This window comes from Culicoides brevitarsis, chromosome 3 (genome assembly GCF_036172545.1).
Source record: "Culicoides brevitarsis isolate CSIRO-B50_1 chromosome 3, AGI_CSIRO_Cbre_v1, whole genome shotgun sequence".
Lineage (NCBI taxonomy): Eukaryota > Metazoa > Arthropoda > Insecta > Diptera > Ceratopogonidae > Culicoides > Culicoides brevitarsis.
The window spans coordinates 24,254,176-24,267,700 of NC_087087.1; the positions used below are offsets into that span (position 1 = coordinate 24,254,176).

The 13,525-nt window shown below is 28.0% G+C and overlaps 4 protein-coding genes across 5 annotated transcripts; all 4 read right to left on the bottom strand.

Moving 5' to 3' along the window:
* Positions 1-1,429: 1,429 nt before the first annotated feature.
* LOC134834761 (uncharacterized) lies at positions 1,430-3,864 on the bottom strand. The gene is made up of 4 exons (XM_063849534.1): positions 3,525-3,864; positions 3,363-3,457; positions 3,162-3,288; positions 1,430-1,642 (listed from the first exon to the last, which is right to left on the bottom strand). The coding sequence occupies exons 1-4, from the start codon at positions 3,688-3,690 to the stop codon at positions 1,551-1,553; spliced, it is 480 nt and encodes a 159-aa protein (XP_063705604.1). The 5' UTR covers positions 3,691-3,864; the 3' UTR covers positions 1,430-1,550.
* Positions 3,865-4,295: 431 nt separating this feature from the next.
* LOC134835144 (uncharacterized) lies at positions 4,296-6,585 on the bottom strand. Its single transcript, XM_063850013.1, has 4 exons — positions 6,377-6,585; positions 6,200-6,285; positions 5,982-6,134; positions 4,296-4,485 (listed from the first exon to the last, which is right to left on the bottom strand). The coding sequence occupies exons 1-4, from the start codon at positions 6,558-6,560 to the stop codon at positions 4,423-4,425; spliced, it is 486 nt and encodes a 161-aa protein (XP_063706083.1). The 5' UTR covers positions 6,561-6,585; the 3' UTR covers positions 4,296-4,422.
* A 142-nt stretch (positions 6,586-6,727) lies between these two features.
* LOC134834649 (uncharacterized) lies at positions 6,728-10,702 on the bottom strand. 2 transcript variants are annotated; one of them, XM_063849386.1, is made up of 5 exons: positions 10,510-10,702; positions 10,235-10,447; positions 10,048-10,174; positions 8,595-9,128; positions 7,204-7,298 (listed from the first exon to the last, which is right to left on the bottom strand). In XM_063849386.1, exons 1-4 carry the CDS (start codon positions 10,564-10,566, stop codon positions 9,067-9,069), a joined length of 459 nt encoding a protein of 152 aa, XP_063705456.1. In that variant the 5' UTR covers positions 10,567-10,702; the 3' UTR covers positions 7,204-7,298; positions 8,595-9,066. The 2 variants fall into 2 exon arrangements, with proteins under 2 accessions (XP_063705455.1, XP_063705456.1); XM_063849385.1 differs by lacking the exons at positions 10,048-10,174; positions 10,235-10,447; positions 10,510-10,702 and adding exons at positions 6,728-6,954; positions 7,016-7,139 and having other exon boundaries at positions 8,595-8,799.
* A 1,462-nt stretch (positions 10,703-12,164) lies between these two features.
* On the bottom strand, positions 12,165-13,505 carry LOC134835389 (uncharacterized). Its single transcript, XM_063850266.1, has 4 exons — positions 13,319-13,505; positions 13,157-13,251; positions 12,967-13,093; positions 12,165-12,440 (listed from the first exon to the last, which is right to left on the bottom strand). The coding sequence occupies exons 1-4, from the start codon at positions 13,503-13,505 to the stop codon at positions 12,208-12,210; spliced, it is 642 nt and encodes a 213-aa protein (XP_063706336.1). The 3' UTR covers positions 12,165-12,207.
* Positions 13,506-13,525: the final 20 nt, after the last annotated feature.

Below are 13,525 nucleotides of genomic sequence, written 5' to 3' on the forward strand. Positions count from 1 at the left end.
ATAAAAAGAAAAATTTCGAGTTTAATTATTATTTAATTAGTTTAAATTTATTTAATTTTTATTATAAAGAAGTACATAAATTTTAAAAAATTAATAAAAAAAAACGTTAAAATTAAGAAATTATTAAATTTTCGTCTTAAAATGATTTTTTTATTATTTGAAATTTAGAATAATTAATTACATAAAAGATCAGATTAATTTTTTTTTGAATTTTGGAAATTTCTTTAATTTTTTAAAATTTTATTATTTTTTTATTCATTTATTTTTTTTTTATTATTTTGAAAATTTATTAAAAATTTTTTTTTTGACAATCTTTAAAATATTTTCCCAATTTTTTTCTTTTTTTCTTGAAAAATGATAAATTTTTCATTAAATGTAAATTAAAAAATATATTTTCGAGTTTTAAATTTTTTTATTGAAAATTAAAAAAGTTCTTCAAAAATTTTTAAAAAATTAGAAAATTAATTTAAATAATTTATTTTTTCCGAATTTTAAAAATATTTCTCAAAAACTTCTTACTTTTCTTAACCATTATGCAAAACATCGTCGAAACACCAATTTTCTACATTTTCCATTCTCTCAATTGTCGATATGTGCAAAAGTTGATGACGATGACGAAGGATATGAGATACGGAAATTTCGGCAGTCATTAAAATAAATCGTAATTCAATTATTCGGCACTCGGAAATATTCTGTCTTAATTGAATTGATTGTCTTCTACACACGAAACTTAGACAATAATTATGCAATCACGCAATTTTATTGCTGAAACTGCATCGAGCTGACATCTATCAGGAAAAATTGCGGAAAAAAATTAGAAAAAAGGGGAAATAACGAGCTTTTTCGCATTTTTCTTTAACAAACTTTTGTCTCCCTTCTTGAATTTTTCTTCCCAACGAAAGAAAGAGACGACAAAAAGTTAAGAAAAATATCTTGAAGAAAGTTGAGTCGCTCTATGTCGTATACTTACCACCCCAGTTTTCCTCCCTAATTTTTTTGCGTTGGTGGCGCATGCGATAAAAAGAGATCAATATACTGTACACGAAAATTTCTTGTTGCACGAAGAAAAAGTTTTTTTTTTCTTTCTTTCAAAAAGAAAACTTAAAAATTTCTTCGAAAAGGGGAAAAAATTGTTCAACTTTATGCAGAAAGAGTGCGCTTTTCTAGAGCCAAAAATTCGTTAAAAATTACTTCGTGACACGCGTGAAGCCAATTTTCCGTTGATTTGTTTGTGCAACGGACAACCGCAAATCAAAAGGTAAAGAAAACATGCCGAGTGTATCCGTGAATTGAAATCCATCCAATGCAATTTAACCGCAAAGCTCCGCCCTTTTTAACCGCAAAACCAACCACAAAATAAGACGATCTTGTCACGAACGGACATACTGGCGTAGAAACACGCACACACGGAAAAAGGATAAACTCGTGATTGATAAATTTTTCGTGGGGTGAGTTTTTTTTTGGCATGACGATTGGTAGTTGCTTTATTACAAAAAAAAAAAATCCTTAAAAGTTACTTAAAGTCTCTCTCTTCGTTCAGATTAAGTTTTTCAGATCGTTGCGGTGTTTGCCTTTTCGTAATCTCCCTTTTTCCAACTTTCGTGCAGCGAATGGACAAAGAGCCATGTGATGGAGTCTAAAACTGTGGAGATAAGAAAAAAAATTATAAGATAAGGGAAAAATCAATATTTGTGATAAGAATATAATTGGTTTTCAGGGAAACGTTTCATTTTCTAAAAAAACGATTTTTTGTTTTACAATTAGCTAAAATGTCATTTAAAAAATTCATAATTTTGTTCAATTTTAATTTTTTTCGGTTTTCTCAAAAATCATTTTATTAAAAGTCAATTTTTGGTCATAAATTAATAAAAAACAAGAAAAAATCGGATTTAAAAAAATTAATTTAAATTTCTTAAAATGTTGACTGGGCTTAAGATTTAAAATATGCTATAGGACGAAAATGATTAATGTGCACTAGGTTTAGCCACGTAGGGTTAAAAAATATTTAAATTTTTAATCTTAATTTAAAATAAACCTATACTCAAATTGGAGTTTATGTCCTTAATAAAATTTTAGTTTTGATCCCAGTGTACATTTTAAAAATTCTAAATAATTATGTTGAAAAATTAACAAAATAATTTGAATTTCAGCATGATTTTCGTGAACAAGTAAGAATATCCCAATGCATATTTTGTCAAAAAATTCACAAATTTCATAACTTTGACTTAAAATGTGCATTAGGACTTTTTTAATTTCTAAAAATAGAGATATTTCTTGACAAATAAAATTATCCCAAAGCACATTTTGCACTATTAAGTTAAAATTATTAAGAATTTTAATTTAATTTAAATTTTAATTTGGTTGAAGCTCATAAAAAATTCACAAATTTCGCCAATTTTACTCAAAATATGGATTGAGATTTTCTTATTTTTCTCAAATTAAGATTTTTTTGAAAAATAACGTATCCCAATGCAAATTTTGTCAAAAAACTCACAAATTTTGTCATTATTACTCAAAATTAGCAATGGGATTCAAAAATTTTCATGAAATTATGAATTTGTTTGAACAAATAAAAAATATCCCAATGCATATTTGGTACTGTTAACTCAAAATATGCATTGGGATTTTCTTATTTTTAAAAAATTATGAATTTTTGTTGAAAAACAAAAATATCCTAATGCATATTTTGCATTTTTTGCCATAATTATTTTTTTTTGTAAAAAAATCACAGATTTCGTTTTTTTTTAACTTAAAATGTGCATTGGGTCTTACAAATTTTCCAAAAATTATAAACTTTTGTTAAAGAATAAAAATATCCCAATGTAAATTTGGCCAAAAAATTCACAAATTTTGTCATTTTTACTCAAAATGTGCAATGGGATTCAGAATTTTTCCTGAATAAATGAATTTGTTTGAACAAAAAAATAACCCAATGCACAATCTATATCCTCAAAATATGCATTAAGATTTTCTTATGTTCGGAAAATTATGGATTTTTGTTGAAAAATAAAAATATCCCAGTGCATATATGGCACTTTTTTGTCATCATTATGGATTTTAGATGAAAAATTTCACGAATTTCGTTTGTTTTAACTCAAAATGTGCATTGGGACCGTCACTTTTGCCCGAGAAAACCGATTTGTTTGCATCACTATACTTACAGAACGTAATGAAGTACTCAATGGCCACATCAAAGTTGGTAAAAAGCATCACGTTGGACAGAAGGAAGTAATAAATGCACACAAAGATCATCACAATTACATACGCGTGCAAAAATTTGAGATTTCGCTGCAAAAAAAAAAACAAAACATTAACGAACATTAATTCAAATTAACAGCAGCAAAAAAACACGGTCAACTCACCGTAAACAGTCCGTACAACAAACATGATGTAAGAACCGCACGTGCTGCATATATCACGTACTGGACATACATCTCAATCATGAGAAACATTGGCCCTATTAAAAGTAAATGAAAATCAATTAAAAATCCGCCTGACTCGGTAACCGAGCTTATTTTTCTCACATATTTTCGACTCGAAATGCGACTCGTAGCGATGCCTGCTGTAAATGGTGAATTCCGTGCTGGCACAAATTGCGAGAAATGCCAACTCGAGAATGCCCAAAACGATGCAAATCACTTTCAAGTCCATTCCGCAGCAACGTTTTATTTTTGGGAGTCCTTCGAACATTGCCGGTTCCGTCTTATCGTCGTGTTTTTTTTTTGTTATTTTTGAATTTCTTCTATAAAAAGTCTGATTGTCGAGAGCACTGAAAGAAAACTTGATGACTTTGCGTGACAAATGCTTTCAAGAAACTACACAACAGCGAAAAAAAATAAAAATAATCAACTCGAGAGACTCAAACAGACACATGTGTGTCGAAAAATGCCACTAGACAGGTTCATGAATCGTCTCGAGTAACAAAAATTCATAAAAATTCGCTCTTTTTTGTCGTTCACTCTACTCTCGCAACCAATAATTTACATATGTGTCGGTCGGTCATAACACAAACACACGCGTTTCACGTCGCTAAAAGTCGTAGGTAGTTCATTCATGTATCGGTATGTCGCATGTTTGTTTGTATTTGTACTCAATATTTAATATTTATGTGATAAGACATAAAATCGCGCGCTCTTTAATACTCTCCGTTACTCAACTCAGCTGATTTTTGTAGTTGTGGATGTGAAGTAATCTTTAAATGACCCCCGAACACATGTTTACAAATAAAAGAAATGAGTTTCTCAATTCAAGTGGAAAAAAATAGTTTTGGAAGAAAATTGAAAAATTTAGTGGACTAGAAATTTGGTCTTTATTAACTTTTTAAAATTTAAATAATAAACAAAAAATAAGGAAAATAAATAAATAATAACAAAAAAAAAACGAATTAAATTTAAAGTTATTTATTTACATGAGAAGGTTTTTTTAAACTCTGTTGTTGTCTGTTACTCCAAGTTTCCAAGTTTGGTTCAGCGAGTGACCACATAACTGTAAAAAAATAAAAAAATGATTTTAAAATTTAAAAAAATAATTAAACAATTTTTTAAAAAATTAAAATAATATTGAATAAAGTTTTTAATAATTTTTCAAAAATAGGTATAATTAATTTTTTATTTTAAATTTAATTTCATTTGTAAAAAAATATTTGAGTAATTGATTTCTTTTAAGACTTTTATGTTACTTCTAAATATATTTTTATTATTTTTTTCTTTTAAAAAAAAATAATTCCGTGAGATATCTAAAAATTTTTTAATTAATGAAATTTTTCAATTTTTTTATTAAAAATTAATTATTTTATTAGAAATTAAAATAATTATTTTTTCTAATTTTTAAATCAATTAATTAAAAGTAAAATTTTTTTATTAAATTAAGGTTAAAATTAAATTAATGAAAAAAATTAAAAATCGAACATCCGATAGGGCAAAATTAAAATTTTTATCAAAAATGACAGTTTTTTTGGTGTATTTTCATAATTTTTCAAAAACTTTCAAAAATTTTTTGAAAATAATTTTCATTTTTGTTTTGAAAATCATATTTTAACTTAAATTTTCTTCTCTAAAAATATTTTTCATAAAATTACTGAATTTATTTTTCAAAAATTTTTTACAGTTAGGTATTTTGTATTAAATTTTTTTCTTTAATTTTTTATCTGAAATCTATTTTTAATTAACAACTCTCAAAGTAAATAGTTAAAAAACTTCAAAAATATTATTTAACGCTCAAAAATTGTTAAAATTTTGTCATTTTGTAATTTCAAAACTTATTTTTTATTTTCAAAAATTTTTGACTTTTTTTTTGATAATTTTAATTAAAGCGGCCTTATTGTAAAATAAATAGTTGTTTAAATAATTTAGAGATAACCAATTTTTGAAATAAATTCTTTCGAAATTTAAAATTTTACTGTAATTCTGTTTTTTTTTTTAATTTAGGTATTTTTTAATTTTAAGTTTTTTTTTAAATATTAATTTATTTTTATTTCAAATTAATAGATTTGAAAAAAAATATTTTTTATTAAATATTTTTTTTCTGAAAAAATCAACATTTGAAATTTTTCTTCACTTAATTTAAAATTAAAAAAAAATATGAGGGTATTTATCTTAACTAAGATATTATTTTTTTAGTAATTAGTTTAAAAAATTTTTAAACAAACAATTATTTTAAAAATTATTTTTATAAAGTTTAAACTGTTTAAGATCACTCATTTTTTGAAAAATATTTTTATTGAATTTTTCTTAACTTTTTTCTTTTCACTAAAATATATAAAAATTTTAAATGAACAAAGTTTTCTCACAATTTTATCACATTTATATTTTGTCACTTTTTTGTTCTCTTTTTATTTCTAATTTTTTTTATCTTAACCACTTTAATTTTCTCATAAATCAAGCTTAAAATTTTTCTATAGAATAAAATTTAAATTTTTCTTCCTTTTAGATTCAAAATTCAACATTCACTTCACAAAAAAATATTTTTTAAAAAATACTCACGAAATAATAAACTTTTGTCCCAAGAATAATAACAGCGACAACTACCACAATAAAGGCTTGACACAACAGGAAAACCGTAATATAGTAAAGTAAATAGCACGAAATCACAGTGACCATCAAGAGAGAAAAGAATTCTAAATGTTTGACGTCTCTCTGCAAAAAAAAAAAACAAAAAATGTCACAGTCTCCCTTGATTGTTTTCGCGTGGCCTTGCTTACGTTCAAACATCCCATGAGAAGCGAGACATCAGCAGTCAACCCGACCAAGTCCAAGAACATTTCCAACGTTAAACGGGCATTTGTCCCTTAATTTAATTATTTTTTTTAGGAAAAAAAAACAAAAAAAATTAAAAATATGAATAATTAATTGGCTCCTTGTCAAAAATAATGTCTTACAGGGCAATGGCGGGGCCAGCAAAAAGTCATAGACGAAAGATGTGGCATCGAAAAAGTAACAAAGGTAGATGACGGTCCTTAGCACGAGCGAAACTGTGAGGGCAATCAGACATCCCGTGCGTAAATTCACGCAACCCGTTATTCTGTTGGAGTATGGAAGGTTTTCGATGAATGCAAAGACCATGTTGCCCCTTTTTGTGTGATGGCGACGAGGAAAAAAACACTACTAACCGTCTCAAAATGAAAAATCTGAGAGCTTCCAATGGCCAAATGTGTGCTATAAATACACGCGCGCGAGCAAGAAAAACGAGAAAATCTCACAAAAACGTACGGAAATAGAATTGTGTAAAATTTTCCGTCTTTTTTTTTCGTGTATTTCGCGCTCACAATTCACATTTAACACGAAAAAACTAAAACTAATTAAGCAAAAATAAATTGTGTAATGATCAACAAACAACATATGATTGTCCCAGGTCGTCGCAGCGTCGTCAGAGTCGTCATCAAGGTCACTTACTCGGCTCCCGCCTTCCAATTTTGGTTCAACGAGTGCACGCAAAACAAGAAATTCACGTCGTAAACTGCAAATAAATAAAATCTATTAACGAGCAGCGATAAATTTTGAGGAAAAAAAATAATTACGGAAAATAAATCCATCACGTGTGTCCACATAATTGTAGCAAAGGGCAGCAATCACATAAATTAAGCCAAACGCGCAAATGACAAGACGCAACGGCAAGTAAATGTCGATCCATTTGCCGTTTTTCTAGGAAAATTAAGAGATAAATTAACAAAAAAAAAAAAAAAAATGATAAAAAAAGTGCAGTTACATGAGAAATTGCCACCACCAACAACATATCCATTAAAAGAGCAATTGTGTCGACCGGTATTACGATGTATTTCGAAATGTCCAGAAAGTCAATTACTGTAAAAAAGTATTTTTTTATTTGATCGAAGAAAAATATTTGTTCAAGAAAAACAAAATTTTCCAAGTTTTTAAGGAATTTTAAATTTTGCATGTGAATTTTTTGAGTCAAAAATTGTCTTGAAAATATTTAAAATTTTAATTTTTTATCATTTTTTTATCTATAAAAAAATAATTTATATTTACTTAGGTCGTTCCGAATTTTTTTCGATGTTTTTGTCCCAAAACTTTTTTTTTAAATGGGTCATTGTTGAATATTTTAGTTATTTTTATGATATCTACATTGAGATTTGATAATTTAAAATTGATCTCAGAATATTTCAAGTTAAAAATTTAAACTGAAATTTTTTTTTAAATTTTTTTCATAAATCTTTAAAACTGTACATGGAAAAAAATTAAGAAAAAAACCAAAACAAAAGTTTTTTCTGAAATTTCAAAACCTTAATTTGAGCCGGTTAAATTTGATCTTTTTTAATGCAAAAATTGGTGGCTTAAAATTAAAAAAAAATTTTTTTAAATTGAGATTTTTTGTTTCAATTTGTCAGAAATATTCAAGAGCTTCAAACTTTCTTGATCTGTTTTTTTTTTTAACTTACTTAGTAAACATGTACAATTTTTCACAAATTTCTATTTAAATTTGCAGGGGATAAAAAAGTTTTTTTTTTTTTAAAAAAAATAGAGGGGGGTATATTTTTAAAAAGTAAATTAAAATAAAATTTTTTTTATAAATTTTTTCTCTTTAATTTTTTTTGATAAATTATGATATAAATTTTATTTTTGTTTTTTTAAAAATTAAAATTTTCAAAATTATTTCAAGTTACCTATCAAATTTTATAAATTATTATCTAAATAAATGTTTGAAAATTTATTATTTTGCTCGAAAATTAAATTTGAAATTTTTTATGAACATGGCATAAAATTTAAAACAAAATATTGTTAAAAAAATTAATTTTAGTCTTGATTTTAGCAGAAATTAGCGGACCCATAAACTTCGTCCTACCAAAGAAAGCTTACTACAAAGAAATTAAAACCTAAATATAGGTATGCAAATAATAAATTATTCTTAGACAATTATTTTTTTTTGTATATTCGAGATATGAAATGAAGCTTTCATGTCATATTTTTACTTTTTGAAATTTTTTCTTTATTTCTTAGTACAAAAACTTTCATTTAGCTCAAAAGTCTTTTTAAAAAAATTTTCGAACTTTGCACACAATACTTTTTTTCGAACTTTGTCATTCATCATTTTTTTTTGATTCGAAACATATTTAACCACAAAATAAGAGAAATACTTACAACTGTTACTTGGATCTCTAATTCGCTCCAGCATCCAATGGTCATATCGCTCGAAATGATGAATTATCACATAGCACATCGTGTGCACGCAAATCCTGAAAACCATGCTCACGAGTGCAAGCCCGATGCACAATGCGCGTAACGGAACTTTCTCATACAGCTTTTTGGAGTACGGAAAATTGTCGAGAATCTCAAAAAACTTCATCCTAAACTTCTTACTCTTGAAACGACACGAAAGAGACTAAACTCGGAATGAAATTGAAATGTGAGAATTAAAAAGTTTCTTATCACAAAGAAAAAATTATTGTTATTGTTGTGAAGTAACGTTGAGTAATAATAACGAGGAAGGTCACGGAGCTCATCAATGAATCAGATGTGAGTGTAATAAATACACAAAAGGCATTAATTTAAGTTCATTTTATTCGCCGGTCTTTTTTTTTATTTCAGTTGCAAACAGTCGTTGGATTTACATCTACTTGTCTTTCCACAATTGCGCCAGAGAGTGCGCCGTGATGAATGAATATGTCGTGAACACTGAAAAAATAAAGAAATCGAAAAATAAACAAAAACAGAAATTAATTTTAAATTTAGAATCGCGTTGACATGCCGCACAGTGGGAAAAATTTGATGATTTGTGGGAAAAAATGGCAGAATTTTATTATTATTTTTTTTTTAAATAATTTTTTTGAAAAATTGCTGAAACTCGAAAGTTTTAAGATCAAAAATAAGTTTTTGGTCAATCAGAATCCTTTGAGTTAAAAAATGTATAAGAATCTCGAAATGAGATTTTTCCTTTTTTTGCGTTTTAAGACTGATAAAAAGCAATCTTTTTACGAATTCTAAAAATTAAAATTTTAACTTTTAAAACATTTTCTGAAAATGATAAAACAAAATATTTTTTAAAAAATTTGAAATATTTATCTAATTTGTCAAAAAAATTAGCAGGTCCAAAAATTGAACTTGAATTTTTAAAATTTGAGAATAAAAATTATTTAATTGGAACACTTATTTGATTTTTTTTTGAATTTTGAAGGTGCCCATTTTGGAGATTTCACTGTATTTTTTTCAATCCATGGCTCCTGAAAGTATGCAATACCTACTAAAAAACGTTTTTGTTTGTAAATGAAGTTTTCGAAAGGCTAATCAAGCTAAAACTTGGTATAAAATCTGTTCTTATAGAAATACATCTTTAACCAAATTTTCAGGTTTTAATTTAAGTTCTTGAAGAAAATATCTCAAATTTTGTGTTGAAGTATCCATTGCATACCTTCAGGAGTCAAAAGCTTTTTAACACGAAATTATTTTTTTTAATTTTTTCTTTACTGTCTATTGAATTAGATATCTTTTGCCATACAAGTTTCCCATTAGAGCTGATCAATTGACAAATTTTTAACTTTTTTTTCACAAAAAAATTGAAAAATGTCCCACTGTGCGTCACTTTATTGATACTTACACGCTTCTAGGAGGTAAATCAAGCCATAACCATAATCGTAAAATACCGTGATAAGAGTCAGCAGTATGAAGTACAAGCAAGTGACAGATAGTGCATAGACATAAACTTGAACTAGCAGCAACTTTCGCTGTGAATGAAAAAAAAACTCTTAAAAAATGTCACATTTTAGTAAAGACAAAAAACTTACAAGTGCAGTTCCCAAAACGAGAAAAAGTGAGGCAAAAATCCCGACAATATCAAAAATTCCGGCTACAAAATCCGCGGCATTTGTAAAATCCGTCCACTTTGGATACGATTCCGGGTCTTTTGTACTGAGAATAATTCCTTCCTCGAGTGTCAAGAAAGATCCCAGCACAAAGAACACGATGTCAACTAAGCCGATGAAGACACATCCAAGTCGCTGTTTAAATTAAAAAATGCTTCATTAATTCACTTGAAGGGGAATTTTTAAGGGTTACTTACTAAATCGATGCAACAACAAAACTGCTTAATCGTTGGAATCCGGTCGAAGATAATCATCGCTTCAAGATTTTTCACACACTTTCACGACATAGACTTTCCGTCCTGGGCCATTTAAAACAACAAAATGTGAACGACGAAAAATTTTTCGTGACAAAATTTGTGTTTTTTTGTGTGTTGTTTGAATTGTTGTCGATTTACTACGAAAAATAGATAGACGTGAGAGAACTTTTACTCTCATTTTGATTTTGGTCGGTGAGAAGTGTTCAGAAGACAACAGACGAACAAATGAGAAAGAATGAAAAGGCAACAACTGGAGCAAATGTCTAATAATAGAACTGCATGATTCCGTTGTTCTTTGAGTACTTTGTAGTAAATAACGGAATTTGAGAGTGGAAAGGGACAGGGATGGCGAGAAAATTTGGGAAATTTTCAAAAAATTGATATTTTAGCTCATAATGAAAATTTTTTTTTCAAAAATTTGTAAAAAAAAAATTTTTAACTGACAAAATTTTGAAAGAAAATTCAAAAAACTCATTTTGAGACGTATAAAAATGATAAACGTCATTTTTTTAAGTTCTAAAATTTCTAAATTTTGAGGAAAATGTGGAAAAAAATTCAAAAAACAGAAAGAATTGAGAGAAAACCTTTCTAAAGGAGGTAAAGATTCAAAATGATGCTCAGCGCCCTCTATGTATTGATTTCAAAGTTTTCATCCATAGATGGCGCTGAGTATCATTTTGCACATTTACCTCGTTTTGAAGGATTTCAAAACTTTTTTGAGCTTTTTTTGACGTCAGTTTTTGATTTATTTTTAAATTTCAGAAGAAAATGTTCGATTAATATTAATGAAAATGTTCAAAAAAAGTTCAAACAAGTTTTGAAATCGTTCAAAAGGAGGTAAATGTTCAAAATGATACTCAGCGCCATCTATGGACTAAATTTTCGAAACCAATATATAGATGGCGCTGAGTATCATTATGAATCTTTAGCTCCTTTTGAAGGGTTTTTCTTAATTCCTTTTGATTTTGAATAATTTTTTGCGCATTTTCCTCAAAATTATCATTTTCTACAGAAAATTTAGAATTCCAAAAAATGACGTTTATCGTTTTTATACGTCTCAAAATGAGTTTTCTAAATTTTCTGGTTTTTCAAATTAAGATTTTTATTTTGAAGCAATTTTAAAAGGATATTTTTAGAATCCAGCTTGAAAACTAAAATTCAATATTATTTTTTCTAAAATCTCTTCAAATTGCGATAAGAAAAAAAAAACAAACAAACATCAAAAGCACTTGTTACGACTTGTTTCAAAAGACAGAAAAAAAACTTTAAAAAGTCACTTTTTTTCGTGTCTCAACCAGTTAAATGTAAATTTCGAACCAATGTGTCATGCTCTTTGCTGGTAGAGAAAAAGCAACCCCTTTTTTCCCGCACACAAGTCTAGAATGTGTGTTTGTCTGTGTGTAAAAAATTTCCATCCAGACATGGACAAAAAGTAAAGAGTTAGTAAAAAGTAACATTCTACACGTTTCGTTTAATATAAAGCAATAAATCAAGACTTGGTTTTAATTAAATCTTACATCTGTGAGCAGAGCTGTTGTCTTTTTCTCGCACTTTTGAGCCAACTTTGCGTCGGAAAATCAAACGAAGAACGGAAAATATGAAAGTTTGGTGTAAATAAAATTGTGTATTTTTTTGTGATCAATCGTTAATTAACACTAGAGTTGGATTTTCAATTTCGTCATGTTTCATATTGGCATTTTTCTGGACGACAGTTTCTTCGTAGATACTCGTAAGTGGACGAGGAGCAACTGGAGCAGTAACTACGTTGGGAGGAATCAATTGTTGAGGTTGTAATTCCTTTACAGTTGACGGTTCCTCGATGAGTTTTCGATGCATGGATAATGCGATCCAGAGGAAATAGCAACATACCACTACAAAAAAAAATTTTACCAAATTTAATGTTGGCGTAGTTTGATGTATTTTTTAGGTCACGTGGTTTGAAAAAGTCACGTGGTTTGAAAAAGTCACGTGGTTTGAAAAGTCACGTGGTTTGAAAAAGTCACGTGGTTTGAAAAAGTCACGTGGTTTGAAAAGTCACGTGGTTTGAAAAAGTCACGTGGTTTGAAAAAGTCACGTGGTTTGAAAAAGTCACGTGGTTTGAAAAAGTCACGTGGTTTGAAAAAGTCACGTGGTTTGAAAGTGTCGCGTGGTTTGAAAAAGTCACGTGGTTTGAAAAAGTCACGTGGTTTGAAAAAGTCACGTGGTTTGAAAAAGTCACGTGGTTTGAAAAAGTCACGTGGTTTGAAAAAGTCACGTGGTTTGAAAAAGTCACGTGGTTTGAAAAAGTCACGTGGTTTGAAAAAGTCACGTGGTTTGAAAAAGTCACGTGGTTTGAAAAAGTCACGTGGTTTGAAAAAGTCACGTGGTTTGAATGAATCACGTGAGTTAGATTCTTACCAAAAAACAACAAAAACACAAGACCACTTGTCTGGTGATAAATAGTGAACAAAATAGCCATTACTCCATAGATGACATTCACAAACAACAATGTGCAAAAGTAGATAGCAATATCAGTGGCATTCCTCTGTAAATATTTTTTTTCATCAAAATCTTTTTAAAAAAATTTTTTTTTTGAATTTCAACTCACGTAAAAAGCGCCCAGAACAAGAAAAAGAAGCGAAACGACGAGAACAACATTCATAAAAAAGTCTAAATAAAATGCCATTACAATAACTTTGTGCCCTAAAATATTAAGGATTTAAAAAAAATATTAAAAATTAAAAAAAAAAATATAAATCATAAAACTTACAGAACGAAACTGGTTGGTCACCATCGTCAAAATCATCATACATCGCCAAAATCTGAATCTCTTCGATAAAGCTGTCTGCCAAGAATAACGCATGAATAACAGCAATTACAAAGCAGGATCTTCGCAAATCCAGACAACAAAATCCACGATCCGTTACGGGAACAAAATTAAACAAAGACAAGTCCATTTTTATTCAAGTGCGAAATG